Source organism: Varanus komodoensis, unplaced genomic scaffold (assembly GCF_004798865.1).
Source record: "Varanus komodoensis strain SLA01 unplaced genomic scaffold, ASM479886v1 scaffold4, whole genome shotgun sequence".
In the NCBI taxonomy this organism is placed as follows: domain Eukaryota; kingdom Metazoa; phylum Chordata; class Lepidosauria; order Squamata; family Varanidae; genus Varanus; species Varanus komodoensis.
The window spans coordinates 30,386,039-30,405,563 of record NW_025335941.1 but is presented as its reverse complement, the minus strand read 5'-3'; the positions used below and the strand labels follow the sequence as shown (position 1 = coordinate 30,405,563).

The following is a 19,525-nucleotide window of genomic DNA, read 5'->3' as shown; positions in this document are numbered from 1 at the left end:
ATGTTTCCCTTAGGAAAGTACAGAAAAAGAGAAAAAACAGTTTTGTCAGCTGCTGTGTCTGTAGGATCTTCTGTAGATTTTTGTTATATATTTCAAAATTTATGCTTTTCAAACGTGTGTCTTCTGCTGCCACTTTGTATGAATAAGGAAACCAGTGGAACCTCAGATTGGTCACAAGTCTTTTTTTTCCTTTCAGACACCCAGGCAATTTTTTTGTAAGCAAAAACACATTTACAACTTAACATTCTTATATTTGGGATGTGACTTTTCCATGCAGTCTTAGCTTTTTTGTTATGATGTGGGTGTGTTGAGAGGCACAATGTACAGAAACACCTAAGCACAAGCTAAACTTTGATTTGTCTTTCAACATAATTCTGTTTACCACCTGCATATAACTGTCATGCCCTGCAGTAGGTGTTGTATAATGGAAGACTTTCTGATTTGGTTGTTGACAGATTTAAATTACTCAATTTTTGATAGACCACTAAACACCCATATTCAGCACTTAGAAGATACACAGTTCCAAGGACACGTTCATTCCCCCAAAGAAGGAGAGCATTTTTGAGGTGCTGTGGGGGGTGTCAGGAAAAGCAGGGGTGAGATGGATCACTCCTTCAGTTGCACTTAGCTCACTAAGAGTAATTAATATAAGATTCTGAATTGTGTTTTCCAACCTGGTTGGTTGGTGTATTCTTGTGAGGAGTAATTATTACTAAACAGACAGTATGAAAGACTGTTTGACATTAGTAATAAAGGATGTGTTCACAAAGAACGTTAAGCCATATTTATCTTAATGGTTGTTTTTGCTTTGGCCACAATTTGTTTTGCAGATGAATAAATAACCTGAAGCTTGCTCTCCTTATTTCGGAACTGCTTCTCTCCCAACATATTTTGCCAGTCTTCAGAGTGATTTCATTTTCAGACTGTTCTTGCAGGGTGCTTCTGTTTCAGAGCAGACAACAGCGCAGACATTCCAAGTTGTGGTTTAGGAATTGATAAACAAGATAGACTCCCAAATCTTAGGTCCTATTTGTGGTGTATGCTGGTTAATGAATTATACCTTGTTTGCAAGGAAGGGATTCATGCATTGACTTTATTCACACAATTACAACAGCCATGGTTACATGGGTACCACAAAACATATTCAAGCACTGACTACAGCTTGTCATGTCATCTGAACACAAGGATTAAACAGCCTTTGCCATAACCCTAGAAGTGGCAATGGATTATACAAAACCCTTTTAAAAAACCCTTGTTATAGTCCCTGCTGTCTGGAGTTTGAATATTCAAAATGACCAACAACCTGTGCCACAATCTACAATGGTTTAAATAAGCAATGGCAGACAATTTGATTGTACAAAGTGACCCAATCTCAAGTCAGTTTCAACAGTCTGCACTATGGTTTAGCATTTTGTGTAAACAAGGCCATTATCTTATTTTTTTAATTGTTGCTTAGTGGATTCAGATTATATTGTCTAGTTCTGGTTCTTGACCAGAATTGAACTTAGTTTTACCAATGTAAGTAGCAAAGTTGTGTTTTCTCACCTGGTGGTGTTCTTTTCCATAGGTTAGCAAATAAGCAAGACAAAGAAGGAGCTTTGGCAGAAGCAGATGTAATTGAGTGTTTATCTCTTGAAAAGCTTGTCAACGAGCACAAATGCCTCTGTCAGATTGTGAGTGCATTTTAATAAGATTAACATCCTTTAATATGATGCTTCACAGAATTTAAAACCAGGATTGTGTAATCCCATTGTTTCTGTTTACTCTATAACTATATTTTCTTGTTTCCATGATCCTGAGCTCTTGTGGTTTTGCTGTGCTTGGTTGAAAGAGATTTAATCTAGAAGAGAGAGACTTAATGGTTCAGACTGTGAGGAAAAGAAGACAAGCCTGTACTATCCTTTGGTCCATTTCAGATGCTTTATGCTGCCACCCTGGTGTAGTGTCAATTGTTACAACAAATTTAACATTTTGGAATGCTTTACTTTTGAGATGTATTAAATGTTTTATTAAATGCAAATATCAGTACAGAAAAATAGCTTTTATTGAAGTCTAGTGAAATAAAATTAATGACAAATCTCAGAAAAGTTTCACCATAACTTTTATTCCAAGCTTTGATAAAAAGAAGAAAAAAGGAGTTGAATCCCATCTCTCTTGAATTACTTCTTTCTGCAGTCACAGAATTTGTTGGCATTTGTTGGCATTTCACTGAAACGTTTCCATCTGCTGTGCTGTGCTCAACCTTAACAAAACTTTCCTCTTTGGGCCTGAAGAATTTAGAATTCAGTTTTTCAAAGGAGTACTTCATTTATGTACTTTCTTTGTGAGCTGCCCTGAGGCTTTGTTGCGATGGGGGCAACATAGAAATGTTTTAAATAAATAAATAAATTTCAATACTACCACTCCCCTTTCCCCTGATTTTTCATAGAATATTGCAAGTTTTTCTTCAGATGAAAAATACTATCCAGGTGCTCTCTTGTTTGATTCTCAATTGAATTTCTTAGGATGCCATTTCTTCCTAATAAATGCAGCTGTAAACACTACTTGCAATTGTTGTCTTTATTATTATTATGTTACCTTTATATACAGGCTTTCTTCCTTTTACATGGAACCCAAGATAGGCTATAAAGTTATAGTAAGACTAGCCTATGTAGCTTTTCAGCCTTTGAAGCCATAGTAGAGTTGTCTGATTCCCTATTTTTTGCCATGCTAGCCTTGGAACAGGGTACTGTCACTTTGGATGGCAGCATAACTTAGTTTCAAATTGAGCTCATGTCATTGCACATATTTTTATACAGCCATAAAGCTTCAGCCTGCAAGCTACAAAATATCACCACTTTTGAATTAAATGTAATGCAACCATAAAGTTCATAGGTATTGTTCAGTTAAACGAGTGATCGTGTAATACGCTCATATGTCATTTTGTTTAAGAAAACTTCAACATTCATTTATTTTAGAATGTGATGCTATAATCACTGTGATGCTTTTCAGTCACATATGAGTTACAATGGCTATGTAGTCAAAAGAGGAGTGTTGAGAAACAAGATGGGTAGTGTCAGAAAGCGCAGGTGATCTCCAAGTTAAAAAAAAATCCTTGAGTGGGAAACCTATAGGGAAAAAACAGCTCATTGAGGACCAAGTGCCAACAGATTGCTAAGTGTGTGGCAGTAGGGCAAGGAACAGAAGACTGAATGGAGTATCTTGAAATAAAACTTGGCATATTGACTAGGCAACTGAGCAGGATCATTCCACACCATTACCCTTTGCTACAAGTCCCACTTCTATTTTTTTTAAAGTCTAGTGAATTTTTAGGAGCCCAGATCATTTAAGTAGCTCTTCTACTATTGGGAGTGAGAAAGATGGCTGCTTTGGGCACTCATTCTCAAGGACTGCTGGCTGGGCTTCTGAAGAATCAATCAGAATGTGACGCAGACCTGTGGGAAGTCTAAGAATGTGGCAAGCCAAGATTCTGAGATGATAGAAGCAGAGACATTTATCTCAAGGCAAGACTTCCCAGGTGGGCAGGAAGTCCCTGGGCATAACCAAGATGTACAGCTGGCAAGAAGGAACCCAGAACAGCGGAGTTGCTTAGACACAGACCAGGCAGCTCTGGCTCTTGATCCCATGACGTGGTATCAACTGAAGAGAGCAGTCCAGTTAGAGGATCCACTAGTGTATGGAGAGGAGGCATGCACACTTTCAGAAGGCCCCACCCAAGGGGATAGGGCCCAGGCACACTCATAAAGAGAATTCCTGGAATGATTAATAGATTGGGTTCAGCAATTCACTCTGTGCATGCTCAGAGATTCATTCAGGGTATTCTGTGCTTCTTGGTCAATAAAGAGCACTTTGCAAGAAAAGGTCTGGAACTTTTGAATGCACAAAGAAGGAACCTCAGCTCACAACATGTACCAAATCACCAAACTGAACCCTTGTACTTTAGGTTCAAAGAATGTTTGCGGGATTTGCAGAAGTAATTTCTGAAAAGCAATTTCAAACCTATACCCATGTCTATCTGGATTATAAATCTTACTGAGGTGGACCTCAGTGTCGTCAACAGCTGAACTGCACATCACCTATACAAATATTTTGAGAAATTACTTAATACTGAGTCATTTTCATTGTTCACATAGTAATTCAACAGTGATGGGAGGAGGTGGCTGTCAGTGGCTACTAACTTTACTGGCTGTGTGCCACTTCTTTTACCAAAGATGGCATTCCTGTATGTACTAATTTCTGCAGAACTTGGGCAAGCAAAGGTTTTGCATCCATTCTGCTTGAGAGATCCTGTGGGCAGCTGGTTTGCCACCATGTGTACAAAGTGCTGGATTACTTGTACCTTTGATCCAGCATAGCTTTTCTTAATTTCTTGACAACGCAGCTCGTTTTTCTCTTACCTCTAGGAGCCTTGTTCAGCTGTCATGGGCTATGGAAAAAAAATTGACAAATCTATAAAGAAGGGTTTACTTTGGCTGTTGCATATTATAGCCAAAGATTTTGATGCTTTACATGAACGAATCCAGAAGGACACTGCAGAACAAAAAGCAGCTGAAGAGCAAGAGAAACAAGAACGGGCAGAACGAGTGAGGAAGATACGGGCAGAAAGGTACCTTCGCTTTCCTTTTTGAAAGGGGTTTTTATCAGATACCATTTTTATCAGATTTTAATATTTATTTTAAACATTTGTATATAGCTGTTCACATTGCATATCAAAGTAGTATATGGCATAAAGAGAACAGAAAACAGAATATAATAGATAAAACCTTAACTACAAACTATTTTTTCTCAGTTTTAAATCAATGTGTTTTGTTTTAATGGATTGCCTTTAATCAATTTTCAGATATGATCAATATTAGAGCATGCTAGAAAATGTTGTCGAATAGCTACAAAATACTCAAAATCTTTCATTAGCCTGTCTGAAGTTGCTTTACTAAGAATGTCCTTTCCAACATGGCCATTGGCTTCTTAATGCCTACATTACGCAAAACTTAACTTTGAAAAAAAGGCATAGGTAGTATTCATTCAAGGCAAAACAGTAAGTGTCTAGATATGAATAATGACTAGATTCTCTCAGGAATTTATTAAATGCCAGTAGAACTTGCTCGGATATCACTTCAGCCACTGATTAATTTGCTTTAAACAAACAGCTATTCTTTAGCTTCACACCCACTCTTTAGAACTTGGGTAATAACACTTGCCTACCTTGCAAGGATGTTGCAAGGATTATTACCATAATGTGAAACATTACACTTGTAGTATGGTAAGGATTATAAACCAAAAAGTGGTTGTGGATTTGTCTTCTTTTATCTTTATGCACAATAATAAAGGGAACAGAAAGAGAAAGAAGAAGCTGGCCATGAAGGAAGGAGGGTTTTGGATGAAGCGGACTCTGATCTCGTAACTGGCAACCCATTCCAGCCTATTTCAACTGTAATCATGGAGGTATTGTCAGATTCATGTGTATGAAAAATCTTTGTGATAAACCACTGATTTGAGAGTATTCAATAGTAGATCTGGATTCACAATGTTGATTAAAAACCAATTGTCTCTGTCAATATTAAATCAGCATCTCACCTAATTTAATCTTAAAATCAATAGGATCCTATAGAAAGAATTTTCAGTGAAGGGCTTGCTACTTGATTCCTAACATTTTACTCTGAAGTCATTTTCTTTGATTTTGAACTGGATTTGCTTCCACATACATAAGCTTTCAATTTTCAAAGCATAGTTAACTTCCAAAGTGTGGTTCATATCAAACCTTAAGTGGTTGCCAACTTGTTTGACAAATGTTCCGAGAGTTAAGCCTGGACGATTAGATATTTGATGTTACAAGATACGTAATGCCCTCTGCCCCACCCTTATTTTAATACAAGCTGGACATCAGGAGTCTCATGTAGCTAATGCAAACAAAACCATGCAGTTCTTTGCTGTAATCATAGACAGAACCATAGACTCTGCTGTCCTTCCAAGAGTGCCATAAACCCCATTCTACAAGTTTAACCACCAGCATCTAGGGAAAACACAAGATGAGTGTTTGTTAAATCCACACAACCGCTGTGGGTTTCTGGAGAAGTTGTGAGGAGTCTCTAGGCTTAATCGAGACAAGAGAAATACTCTGATTAGGGAAGGCAGCTACACTGGATGGAGTTTTACAGATGGACTTGACCTGGATTGCAGTCCTTCTGAAGTACTAGCTGGGAATTCTTGTAGAAGCCACACTAGCTAGGGAGGCTCAAGTGGCAAGTTTTGTTCTGTTTCAGACCAGTAGGATATACCCGCTACAGCTCTATTGGAGGAGGATGGAAATTGCCTCCATCTTCTAGGCACCAACATCATGTAATGGATTCTATGTGCAGCTGCCTTTAAATACGCTTCTGCAACTTCAGTGAGTTGCAAATGCAGCTGTCTAGGTGTTGGTGTGGGGGCTAAGCAGTTGGAACAAGCAGAACTCTGTGGCATAAGTTGGCAGTACATTTCTGGGCCTATTTTCAAGAGCTGTTTTTAAACTTGAAAGGCTTAAACTACTTGAGATCAAGTTCTGAGAAGTATCATATTCCCACATGATATGATGTGTTCACACTTTGAATCATCATCCAATAACCTCCCAATATGCTCACTCAATAGAACGACTAGGCAGGCAGGCAGGAAAAATGGAGGAGATTTTACGTTAGTGGCCCCACATTTGTGGAATGCTTTCCCAACTGGAATGTATTGGGTAGTGACTGTAGTTCAGTGGTGGAGCCCCAGTTCCATATGTAGAAAGGCCCAAGTTCAATCCCCAGCATCTCCAGGTAGGGCTAGGGAGAAATCCTGCCTGAAATCCTGGAGAGCCATTGCTGCCAGTCAGTATTGACTACACTGGATTCAATGGATCAATTGTCTGATTTATTGTAAGGCAGCTGTCTATATTAAACTCCATCACTGAAGACCCTTAAAATGTCACTAGAGGTTTGTCTGTTTTTCCTTCCATTGTCTTAAACAATACCATACTGGGTTGTTGGAATAAAATGGTTTTGACTGTAATTATTTATTTAAGTTTAGTGTTTTTACCAGGGTTGATTTTTTATGTAATATTACCAGTTCCTATCAATGACATTATAGCGTTTTTGTTTTGATTTATTTTAATTTTATTTATTCAAAGGTTTTTATACTGTCATTCATTAAAAATCTTATGATGGTTCACTACATTTTTAAAGCCCTGGTTAATTCAAGCAATAAAACAATTAAAAACTCCTTAGTACAAGGAATGGTTACCATTCAGTCGTAGGCATGCTTGGGTGAAACTAATTTTCCAGACCCATTTGCAGTTGGGTTTAGCCTGGTTTTGGAACAGAATTTATCACTCTGGGATAACCTTTGCTGATGCCAGAGTGTTTGTGTCTGTTTTGGGTTGGCCTTGGAGGCTGTTTGAGGCTCAAACAGGCTGTTTGAGTTTGAAGTTCTATTTTCAGTTATTCTGCTTCTATTTGGATTGTCCATTCTAAAAGGTGATACCAGCAGATTATTGCTTTGCCTATGACACTCCACAGGGCTCTATTCCCTGTACAGTTTACGTAAGATCTACATAAAAACATTGGAGATCACCTAGAATTAGGGACTGAGGTATCACCAACATACAGGTGGCACCCAACTGTTTCTATTTTTCATTGAATCCTTGTGTTACAATGGATGTTCTGAACCACTGCCTGTGTGGAGGGACGCACTGGAAGAGGTCCACTTAACTGAGATGCAAACAAAATAGAGGTTCTATTGGTGGATGCTTCTTCTGCACAGCTGAGGGTGCTCGATCTTTTCTGGAAGGAATTTCACTCTTCATAATCATGTTCAGAACCGTTTGGGCAAGCTTTTGGCTATAATATTGTCATTGGAACGACAACTGATCTTTGTGGCTAAGAGCACTTTTTATCAACTTAGGCTGATAGACCAACTCTATCCCTATCTGAACAGAAACAGCCTTGATAGAATTATCCACGCTTTAGTAACCTCTCAGTTAGATTACTCCAATGCATTTTATATGGGGCTGCCTTTGAAAACTGTCAGCTAATCAAAAGTAAGGTAATGAGACTTGAACTGTACAATGTAATAGGCCTATGCTTTTTCTGGCTTCTAGTCAATTTCTAGAGTGAATTAAAAGTGCTAGTATTAATTCTTACAATCTGGAACAGCTTGAGGCCAGGTTACCTGAAGAAAGTTTCATCGTTTATATATTTATTTGAACATTAATGAAGTTTCTCAGATTTTTATCTGGCTGCTCAACAAATGAGGTGAGATGGGTGGCTACTATAGAATGGGCCTTTTCTGTTCTGACACCCTAGCTTTCAGTCTGTCTACTTTAAAAGTATGAGTGGTGCTTTTTAGATCCTTGTACTGCTGCTTGTCTTCTGCTATTGACTTTACATTACTTTTACATTGTTCTAGATTTTACAATGTTTTTATATATTTACATATTTTGTGGTACAACTTTTATTTCATGAATTGCCCAGAAACCTCCTGCTACTGGGCAGTATAGAAATGCAATGAGTAGTCAGTGCAATAAATTAACATTTGAATTCATTTTGGGAAACTACCTTAGGAGAACCTATACATATTTTAAATTGGAGATGGGAAACATGTGGCCTTTACAGATGGTGTTGAACAGTAACTCTCACAAATCCTAGCCCACAGAACCAGTGGTAGGTTTTGATGGAAGCTGCAGTCCATCAACATTTGAAGCACCACATTTCCCATTTCTATTTTAAGTGAATAGGTGTTGCTTTCTGTTTTGTTTGTTGATTAAATATATTTCCAGATTTGCTCATGGTAGTTAACAATGACATGAAATATATCACAAAAGCCCTCCAAAAATGAATATTAAGAAAAGTGCTTCATTAAAACTTGCTTCCTTACACTCAGACTGTTCTAGATTGTTCATTCCACCAGGAGCCAAAGCCCTTAATAGAAACATAGATTTTAGGAAGATATATAGCTGGATTCATAACTGTGACACCTTTCAGTTCAACTTGATTGAAATTATATGCATGTATTAAGGAGGGATGAAATGTCAGCTACTATGCTTTGTAAATCAACAGTAGTGATTAAAGGCTTAGTATTTCCAGCATAATAGAAGCTATATTACATATTCTGAGTGCATTATACATAGCAATTTTTGACAGAATCACCCAGTAACTGCTGTGTGCATATAGGGGACCTGAATTAGGGACACAGAAAATACCTGTACAGCTGGCCCTTAAAATAGCTGTCATTCAAACACAAAGAGTAAAATTGTACATAGCTGTTCCTTTCTAAAAGTAGAGCAACTGAATATTAAAGATTTAAATCTTCCATACTTGAGGCTTAATTCATTTTATATTATTGATGTGTGGTCTAAGTGAAAGGTTGGCATGGAGTCCAGAATACAGATTCCAAGCTCACCATGAACTGGCTTGGAGTATTTTTCCCCCCTCTAACCACATGCTTATTGTGAAAGTGCAAGAAATAATAGCGATAAAGTGCATTGTTTCATATGTGCTAGAAAATGTACTTTGCTTTGTATGAACAACTTGTGAGACATGTAATAATGTAAAATATATTTTGATAGTACTTGTAGAGTATCTTTTTTTCCTTCTTTTTGTAGTTGATAATGATTTCCCATGTTCTCTCCCTCTCCAGAAATGCTAGGTCTGCCCTACTGCTTTACTAAAGTTTTTTTTTCCTGTGTGTGTGTATGTGCACTTTGTTAGAATGAAAAGAAAATTGAAAAAGAAAAGAAGAGGCAGTGGGAAGAGAGTGAGAAGCATGCCATTGCCTTGAAAACGAATACAGATCAGGAGCGAATGGATGCTCAAAGCCTGAACAGCCAGCAATCAAACGACTGTAAATTGGTAGAAAGCTATAAATCTGCACTAACACAACAGCTGGAGCATGAAGATGAGAATGGTCAACAAATCTCAGAAAGTCTTGACTCTGGAGATAACGCCACGCTGAATTTGGGAACAGGTGGGGTTGAGTTTCATGGCCTAAAATACATAAACACTAGCAAACAGCCAGCGTAGCATGACGGTTCAAGTGCTGGGTTAGGGATCCCTAGGAGATCTTGGCACAAGTCCCCAAGTGGCCATGAAGCTCACTGGATGACTTTGGGCCACTGACTTGCTCTCAGCCCAACCTACCTCACTGCCTTTTGAGTTCCTCACAAGAGGAAGAAAGACAAGGATATAAATACAATGTAATAGCTTAAGTCTACCCCATTCATCCAAATTATCTGGTAGTCTCAGAATGATTCATCAGGCCTTCCTCTGTTATTTGAAGTAAAGCAAATTACAGTTCTGTAGATGGTCTTCTAGATTGTGGCATCCGCTTGAGAAAAGTTCTTTCCAGGGAGGCTTACCTAGTGCTTGCACTGATGTCCTTTGGTTGTTTGATATTTTAACTCACTCTGGAAATTGAAATGTAAACTACAAATTCATAAAAGAAACAAAGTTTATTGTTCAAATGCTCAGTGTTTTATGACCAGTGTTATTCCCATTTCCTTTAGAAAACACTAAAAAGAAAGCAAAGAAACTCAAATTAAAAAGGAGTCACCGAGTAGAGCCAGCCAGTACTGAAGACACTGTTACCCCACATCCTACACCAGTAGCACCTCTTGCACCAGGTGAGTAAAAGATTATTAGAACTAGTGGTATGCCAACTAATGGATGCTGTGTTATTTGCTCCTTAGGGGAAGGGTCGAGTGTAGAAAAAGTAGAATTCACATGACTTCTTTCATACTAGATATTCTAAGCACAAATCAGCTGTTGCATATAGTGAAAAATACTATTTATGTTATACTCCCCCCCACCCAAATCTTTTTGGTTTACTAGAAAAACCAAAGTTGTACCACGTCTAGACTAAATAGATGTGGTAGTGCTTTCTATACTGTGACAAATGTCTTCTTTTTTAGAGTTGGTAACTGTGGCTGGATTCAAACATGATAATCCATACTCAGGCATTATCATGCTGTATGAACCCAGCCATAGTAATAAATCATGGATTGTTAACCACAAAAAACCAACAATAAACCATGGGTTCTCTTCATGGGTTGTTTGTAGTTAATATGACCAGGTTTAGAGATTACACAACAACCCACATTTCAACAACACACATCCAACCTATTCTAAGCCTTGAATGTGAGTTATGCTGTGTAAACCTCATGTATGTGCTATTCTGATGCATTTCAGACAGTTCCCATGCAGTATATCATTTTGTACTTCAGACACTGGCTTGCAAATTTTGTATTATGTGAGCTTCACATATATTTCTAGTTGGAGTCAATATAAAAAGGAGGAAATAACTTGCTTATGTTTAATTAAAATCAGTGTTTAAATTTGTATTGAATATTTTAAACACAGCACACTTACTGGAGCCTTTTAACATCATAGATGCTGCCAACTAAAATATTGATAGTTGATAGCTTCTCCTGATAGCCCATAATGTTTATTGGACCAGCTTTTTTGTAGGTATTGGAGGCAGGGAAATCCCATTTTTAAATAAGTGCATGAATAGTTCAATGTATGCATTCTTAATCAAAAGTACAAGTCACTGACACCAATTAAATGTGCTGAATTATAGAGTTCAGATGTGTTTTCATATTATTTAAAACAATCCTGTTAAAATAGTAAGACAAAGAACTAAGAAAGGGGTTCACAACATTGGAAATAGTGCTGAGAGAATAAAAGGGTATCTTTCCCTTCTGTGTCAAAATGCTAGAACTTTTGGATTCAGTAAAGTTATTGGAAATACAAAGGAACATTTTACTATGTTCTGAAGAATCACTGCTTAATGAAGTACATAATTAAGAGAGCATAACTGTGGTCCCTGGGGAAATATTCCAGGGATTAAATGATAGTTTTGACTCCCCTTTTTGAAATCAAACATAGCATGCTGACCTGGTAAGGGAAAGTTGGAAATCCAAAATTCTACCTTTGCTCCGTTATATGCAGCTTGGAGAGAATCATTCTGTAATGTGTAATATCAGAAACTGTCTCTCTACTTCAGAGAGAGGAAAAAGGGGACATTTTTCCCCTTTGTCAGGGGAGAAGTCTGGAGGAGCCAAAGTGTGATTTATCCTGAGTCTCTTTTAGCCGCTGCCCCAAACTTTGAGAAGCCTGTCTAACAAAAAGGCAAAGAACTGCGGGCAGGCAGGCATGCAAGCAAAAATTCGCTTCACTACGCCTGCACCCTTGCCAGCCTTGCCCAGCAAGGCATAGAAACCTCAGAAGCCTCCGATTTTGTAGGCTTCTAAGCTGTGAAGGCACAATTGATTGGATTGCACAATTACAGAATAAATTGTCATGAATAACCATTAGTAACCATAATAACTAAGAATGAAAATTCCATGTGTATATGTTTTACAAGTCTTTACAGTTTACAGGTTTTACATTTGAAAACCAACTCTTACACGTTGATCTATCTGTGAGAAACGGATTGTGTCCTTCATCTCCTGTTGAACTAAATGGCCTTTTAAAATGGTACAGCAATGTAGTTTGTTTTAAATATAATAATGTAAAAATAAATATTACGAATTTCTCTCCAAAAGCTTAGATGTTTTCATTCATCTTCACAAAGATGAATGTTGGCATCACTAGAATTCTGTTTGATAATATGGTGTTGCTCTTTGATTTTTTTTCCCCTTGTAGTTGGATGGGAAACTCCTAAAGTTAACAGAATTCGAAAACTTACACCTCTTGGTGAAACTCATCATAATGGTAATTTCAGAGGAAATCACAATTTGTTGTTTGTCCTCAGAAACTTACTCCATTTTGCATGCTGGCTAATTTCTTTATTTCAACTAATCTTCTGCTGCAAGTGTTTAAAAAGATCTATGATTTTTCTAGCCTTTTCCATTTAAAGCAAAGCTTAAGCTGTGTCTTGATTATAAATTATTTCCTTCATTCGGTTTTCTCACATACAGATTATTGCTTATTGAAACCATGTCCTTTGACCACAGTTTACAATTGAACAACTCAGTTGTCATAAGGTCCCATTCCATATAATGCAAAAATGTCCTTAATTAGTACATCCCAATGAAAAACAGAAGTAGGTTTTATATATTTTCAGGTATCAATAAAATTCTAAAGTTGAGATGAACTACTAAATTATGGAAGGTGAAGGAATATCAAAAGATATCTGATTAATTAGAACCTTGTATACATAGCTTGTAGCTATTTTTCTAAGATGAGAGAAACAGAAGTTGCTAAGTGAATTAAATATATTGTTTATTTAAAGTGAATGTTTGCTCTGAATTTTATCAGTAGTACATAAAATGGCCCAACTCCTTTCAAAATAAAGGTTTCTTACAACAATATTCTATTGAGTCCCTCCTTTATTTTGTTTCCCCCTCCTCACTTTATTATGTGGCTACTAGGGAGAATTATTTCAAGACCTTTGCACAGTATCGACATATTGTTTTATTGCAGGGTATCAATTTGTTTTAAGGAGCCTTCCAATACAGCAGTATTTTTTAATAACTTGGTGGTTCGTAGTTGGAAAAGCATATACCTTACATGCATAAGGTCTTAATCATTAGTGCTTCTGTTGATAGGTGCTCATATAGAAAAGATGGGTACAAACTCATGCCAGGGACCCTAGATAGAGATGCAAACAGAGTATAAATTATTGGACTAGCTGGGTGCATGTATGAAGGCAGTTTGCTTCATATTTGCAGAAGTAATATTTTGCAAATTATAGAAACATTTTAAAGATACTTGTACAAGTAAGCATAACTATTATCTATTGCCACTATTATGTAGTATGCCTTTCAATAAATGTGTATAATAAAACCCATCTTTCTTTTTAAGGCATATAAAGAGAAGAAGGCAAGAAAGGCAGAACAAATGAGGTAGGGAAGAGAGGGAAGGGTTTATGTTTTCTGATTCTCTTTGCTCACAGAGAAGCCGCCTAATTTCTGGCTGGTACAAGGAAATGAGAATCAAACTATTATACTTGGACATGATTCTTAATTACTGTCCATCAGTTTTCCTCATGTAAAAAGTGAAACTATTCTTTTCTGGTGCGAGAACTGTTCCTGATTGTACATAGTAACCCATGCAGGTAAATTTGCTGACATAAAAATGCATGTGGCATTTGCCTTCTAACCCCCACTTCCCATCAGTCCCAGTCAGCATGGCCAGTGGTCAGAAATTATGGGAGCTGTAATTCAAAACATTTTGAGGGCCCAGGTTTCCTATTGCTGGCCTATATACCGTTTTGATTTCCACATTGTCTCAATTATTACAGTTAATGTTCATGATCTTGTATGGAATTCCTTGCATTCAGAAGATGTAATAGAATTAATGTCTTTTGAGAGCCATTTATAATGGCGTCATTGGCACTGTTCTGAACTATTAACCACAGTATAGGAACTAGTTATACAGTAGGCATTTGACAAAATTCCAAGATGTCAACATCAAAAGCTGCAGTTTCTCTACAGTTCAGGCCCTTAAAAAAAGGCAACCCCTACTTCTTTTCAAAAGCAATGAAAATGTTTGACATAAGGGTTATATACGTTATATTTCTTTGAAGCAAAAATTATTAATGTTGAGTAACTTTACTTCAGGATTCCACTCTGTTGTTCTTTTTCTGTATCAGTATAGAGATTCATAAGGTTTAGCCCCTGGATTCATGCATATTTTTAGTGTATTGTGCTTATCTGTTTTAGCTTTTTTACTGTTCACCACTCTAGAATCTGTCTAGATATGGACATTTAAATAGTTTAAATATTTTGCGCTTGGGAAACAACATAGCAAATTTCTGAACATCTTGACAATAGCCCAGAATTTATTAGCTTTTCTTAGCCAAATGTTTTTCAAATATATTTACAAGCAGAGAAGATACTTGGAAAAAAATATTTAAATATCTTGACAAATTAAAGCAAAACTTGGGAGTCGGGAGACATATATTTAACTTAATCTGTTTTCAGTGGTATGGACAGTCAAAAAAGTTCTTAAATGTTGCTTGCATTCACTTTTCTTATGTTTCCTGCTGAGCATACAAACATTTTTTTTTGTTTTCTAACTTTCTAATTTTGCATGTACTAAGCCAGCATGTATTATGCCTCTTTTTAAATGTTTGTTTAAAGACTGATGTGTATATTTTAACCTAGCAATGGTTAATCATTTGGCATAGGGGTGTCTCCTTTTCCTGTTTATGTTGGGAAACACGTTGCATTGTCTAAAATATTTCTCAAGTACTTAATTCAGAACAGTACAAACAGTTCTGGCACCAGCACAAGTGAAATGTACCACTGTTGAGGATATCTGTTTTAAATCCTAATATGGTTTACTGCTTCATAGCTGGCTGGATTAATGTGGAAAAGGAAGAGGGGAAACAGGTGCTGTGGTAGGGAATGACCTGCTCAGATTCTTATTTTCCCTTCTGGTCAGCTTGAGCTTTATGTGACTGTAAAGAAGAAAGTGTTAGTGGTGGTGGCAGCAGTAGAGCATAGCACACCAGCCTTATAGTTTTAAAACATTTAGATTTTTCACCTCTTTCCTTCCTTCAAACTACATTTGACTCTACATTCTTATGTCTAACAGATTTTGATTTTCTGTTGTCCCATTCAGTCACACTTAAATCAAGAGGCAATTTGTTATGTTAGTTTTTATGCTTGGGATAGAGTGCCTGTGGGCTTAGATTTGGTGTTCTGAAATCCAGAAGTATTTTTGGATATTATCCTTTTTTCTATAAATTATTTTGATGGCATGATAAACACAAATGTAAAAGAGAGATAAAAATATAAGTTTACATCCTAAAAAAGGCAAACATACATCTTTTAGTATTTTAACATAATTTTTACTCCCTGAAGGAAATTATGTTTTCCCACACTTGTTAAATTATCAGACATTCCATACAGTTTTCACTCTTTCCCCAAAGAATAGCTAGGCAGATAGTATGAGATGTTTAACTTGACTTCTTTCCTAACATGTTTTAGATTTCTACGGAAAGCCACTGCCTCCACTAACTATACGGCAAAGACCAAACAGCGATAGCCATGATGTCATTTCTTAACTAGCAGTTGTGTGGCAGCTTTCAAACAGCACAGTACCATGTAAAGGGAAGATTTATATTAGGCACTGTTTTTTTTCTTACTTGAAGAGACACTTGTTGGGCAAGGACACTAAGATTGCCTTGGGATCTCAGCATGGAAGATGGCTCTCATGAACTTGTCCTATATCCTTTTTGACTCACCAGCTGTTCTTTAGGGTTAACATGGAATGAGAAAACTTAAGTAGAACTCTTGGGAAATGAGAGCAAGGCTTCTCACTTGATTTCTTTGTTGAAAATGAGAATTATAACCCTGAAGAACACTTTCAAGACCAAATGCAACTTGACTGTGCACACCTAAGGACTGTTTTTTCAGTTTAGTTTAGCTTAATATTTCTGTATTCAATATTCCAAGGGTTGGGGTTTTTTTGTAAAATAAATGCATGTTCAGATGAAAATACAGACTGTACATTTTAACTATTTTTATATTTTTCTAGCATTGTTTGTTTTTAACAGAGCTATTTGGTTAACAGAAGTATTTTGAAATATTAAAGCTAATAGCTATATTCCTAATCAGGACATACGTATGTCACCTTTTTGCAACAGCAATACATTTTGCATGTGACTTGCCTTACAATTGCCTAGCTGTTGAAATGTTGATAGTTTATTGTCCTGATCCACCAGGGAGATGGCACCCACAAATGGGTTTTGACTTTTGTTTCCCCAAGCAAGAGAACATTCTAGAAGCAGGCTTTTGTGCAATGAACATGGATAGAGTCTTTAGAATTGCACTATACTAATTATGTTTTGGTGAGGCACGGTGCAGGGACGAGGCTCAATTCATTCCTTCCCTGTCCAATAGATTACTGGACTCCACTGTTCCATATGCACAGATACTATTCCTGGAATGAATTTGAGCTTGTGGAGACAAGAACTCATCATTTACACATTTATTTCTTCTAATTATACTGGGGTATGTGTTTTGATCGCTCAAATGGTATTGTACTGCAAATTATGGTGGTTTTCTTCATGGAATCCTTTGTTTGACTGCATAGTAGTATTAAATGAGCTACATATTCCAAGACCAAAAACTGCAAGAAACTAAAATCTGAATGTAACTTCTATATAGTTTATGGGAATATCTCTTGATTTAATGAAGACACATTTTCTGTAACACTAAAATTTGACTTTCTATGCTTCTTGCTCAGGATTTATGTACATAAGAAAGAATCTACAAAGAATTTCCATATGAGAAGAGGTTTCCTCATACACTTAAAAAGAGCATCCCTGGACATCTTTGTCCACTGTGCCTACAAAGCAGCCCTAGTATTAAAAAGCATGAGGAACCTTTGTTCATATTGGAGCTCACAATGTGCATTATTGCATTCTGGAGTTTGACAAATTGTCATGCTTTAACACTGTGTTGTTATTCTGTCCTGTATGTTTATATGTGTGGATTTCATTTAAAATCCTTTTACACCATGAATAAATTCCAACCCATTTAAAATCTCATGCTTGACTATTAATTCCTCTGATTATGCCTAATTGTGTGGTTGTATTAAGGATACATTACCTGAAATATATCGAATTATGTTGTGTAAAAATCAGTCTCCAATTAAAAGCCTGCCTATTTTCCTTTTTACCAGATGTTGCATGAATTTATTTTGAAAGACAAATATTTTCTCTATAGTTCCAAAAGTGCTGACAGAACCAGTTTCCCTTTCAACTCAGTTAGCAAACACTGAAGCTAAAAGGTTTATTAAGAAAACAATCACGATTCTGAAGTTAAAACTCAAGTTTTCTTGACCTGCTACTACATACGTATTTCACACATTTGTTTACAAGCTATTAAATATTTTCTGTGAGCACATTATTAAGAATAATTTATGTTATAAAATCCATATTATACTATTTATCGAGTATCACGTGTTTTCACTTTGGAAGTAAATACACACACACACCCATAGTTGAGCAAGAAATAATCCTACGCAAGTTTAGATAGAAAAAAGACCTATACCTCAGAGCATCTACCAGTCAGCCATTTAGATATATACGTAGTATGATATTCTACAAAATAAAGTCAGTCTCTCAATAATGGCAAGATCCTTCTTGTGATTGGGATGTCTGTGTAGTTCCTGACTCTTGTTCCCAGAATTGTGAGCGAGGAGGAAAAACACTGAGAAACTTTGCAAAATTGCTGTCAGGTTGAGTTCTAATGGTAGTTCTAAAGCTAGAGACAGAAGGCTGCCAATGAACAAGTACTTGGGGAGAGAGCTAGAAAGCCTCAAAAGAAACTGTTAAAGTAGGAGTGACAAAGTGTAAGCAGCAAGGTTTTCATATTTGTCACAGAGCCATTACATACTGTGACAGGTCCTCTTATAGAAGTGGCACTGTCCAGGACACTTGCTCAAACCTGTAATATGCTCATAGGTCCAAAAAAGGTTGAAATACCTAAGGACTGGCCAAGAGTCCACCTTAACAGTAAGGTACGAGTACCTGGGAAAGATTGCTGGGTAGGGGCTCCCTACTACTAGCACTCTTTTTCAAGAGTACAAAACAACTTGGTTATTAGGCTACACTTCCAGGTATGCTCATCTGGCTGCAAGTCTCAATGCAGCAGGACATTGTTGCAAATCTGTGTAAACTGGATTCTCATTAAATGAAGCAGTAATACCTGGGGTCCATTAGAATTCACCTGCTGGAGAGGCACCTTTTGTTTAAAAAAGTTCTAGTTGGGACAAGGCAATGAAATTCAACTCATGTCAAATAGGTGTGACCTTATGTTGCTAAAGCTGCCAATCACTACTTCAGATCATAAATGAGGAAAATTCAGAGAAGCTTTAATAGCTCATCCCACCTGTACTACTGGGGCTGTCTGCTACAAAAAGGCAGCCCAGATACCTTCATCCAAGGAATGAAACTTGGCAGCGCAGAATGCACAAAAGATTATTAGGGTAGCCAATTTGTGGCCCTGCATCTCCCACCAGTAAAGCAAGGAAGGAGGATGTGAGCTGTAGGCCAAAAGCCACTTGAAGGCTCACAACTTGCCCGTAAGAGCCAACTGCAGTTCTTTCTGCTTTGCACAAGCAACGACAGCAGCGGTCTTTCAGACAACCTTCCTGCGCTCTACCTGCTCTACTCAGTCAATTTGCGGCCCTTTAACTTGCGGGTGAAGGCTCGCTTTCTTAACGCTCCCTTCCCTAAAGGATGCTAGCCCAGCGCGAAACGACCTGGACTAGAACCTTGAGGTGCTAGCTTACTGACTGTGGCTTGTTTTGTATTTATTTATAGCATTTTTATGCCGCCCCCATCGCAGAAAGCCTCGGGGCGGCTTACACTTATTGACTGAAAACGGACAGCAATCAAAAGCAATGCCCCAACGGCAGTGTGAACCCCCGCAGTCCCTAATTCTAGCCGCGCGTTCTCCAGCCCCTTCTTCCGACGCAGAGCTCCTGCTACTTTCTTTCCTTTCAAACTCGGCGCGCTTGGCTAAGCCGCTGCCGCTTCCGCTCGGAAGGGCCGTCCC

The 19,525-nt window shown here is 37.4% G+C and overlaps 1 protein-coding gene across 2 annotated transcripts in view; it reads left to right on the top strand.

Annotated features, from left to right (window-relative positions):
* Window positions 1–17,641, top strand: part of ARL13B (ADP ribosylation factor like GTPase 13B) — a 52,883-nt gene extending 35,242 nt beyond the window's left edge. Inside the window, exons 5-12 of one of the 2 annotated variants that reach the window (XM_044441645.1) lie at window positions 1,568–1,673; window positions 4,404–4,606; window positions 5,328–5,442; window positions 9,720–9,975; window positions 10,514–10,630; window positions 12,654–12,722; window positions 13,815–13,855; window positions 15,947–16,029. In XM_044441645.1, coding sequence (XP_044297580.1) covers window positions 1,568–1,673; window positions 4,404–4,606; window positions 5,328–5,442; window positions 9,720–9,975; window positions 10,514–10,630; window positions 12,654–12,722; window positions 13,815–13,822 — 874 coding nt within the window. In that variant the 3' untranslated portion in view covers window positions 13,823–13,855; window positions 15,947–16,029. Of the gene's footprint in view, window positions 1–1,567; window positions 1,674–4,403; window positions 4,607–5,327; window positions 5,443–9,719; window positions 9,976–10,513; window positions 10,631–12,653; window positions 12,723–13,814; window positions 13,856–15,946 lie in introns of both variants that reach the window. The other variant, XM_044441644.1, reaches the window with a different exon arrangement.
* Window positions 17,642–19,525: the final 1,884 nt, after the last annotated feature.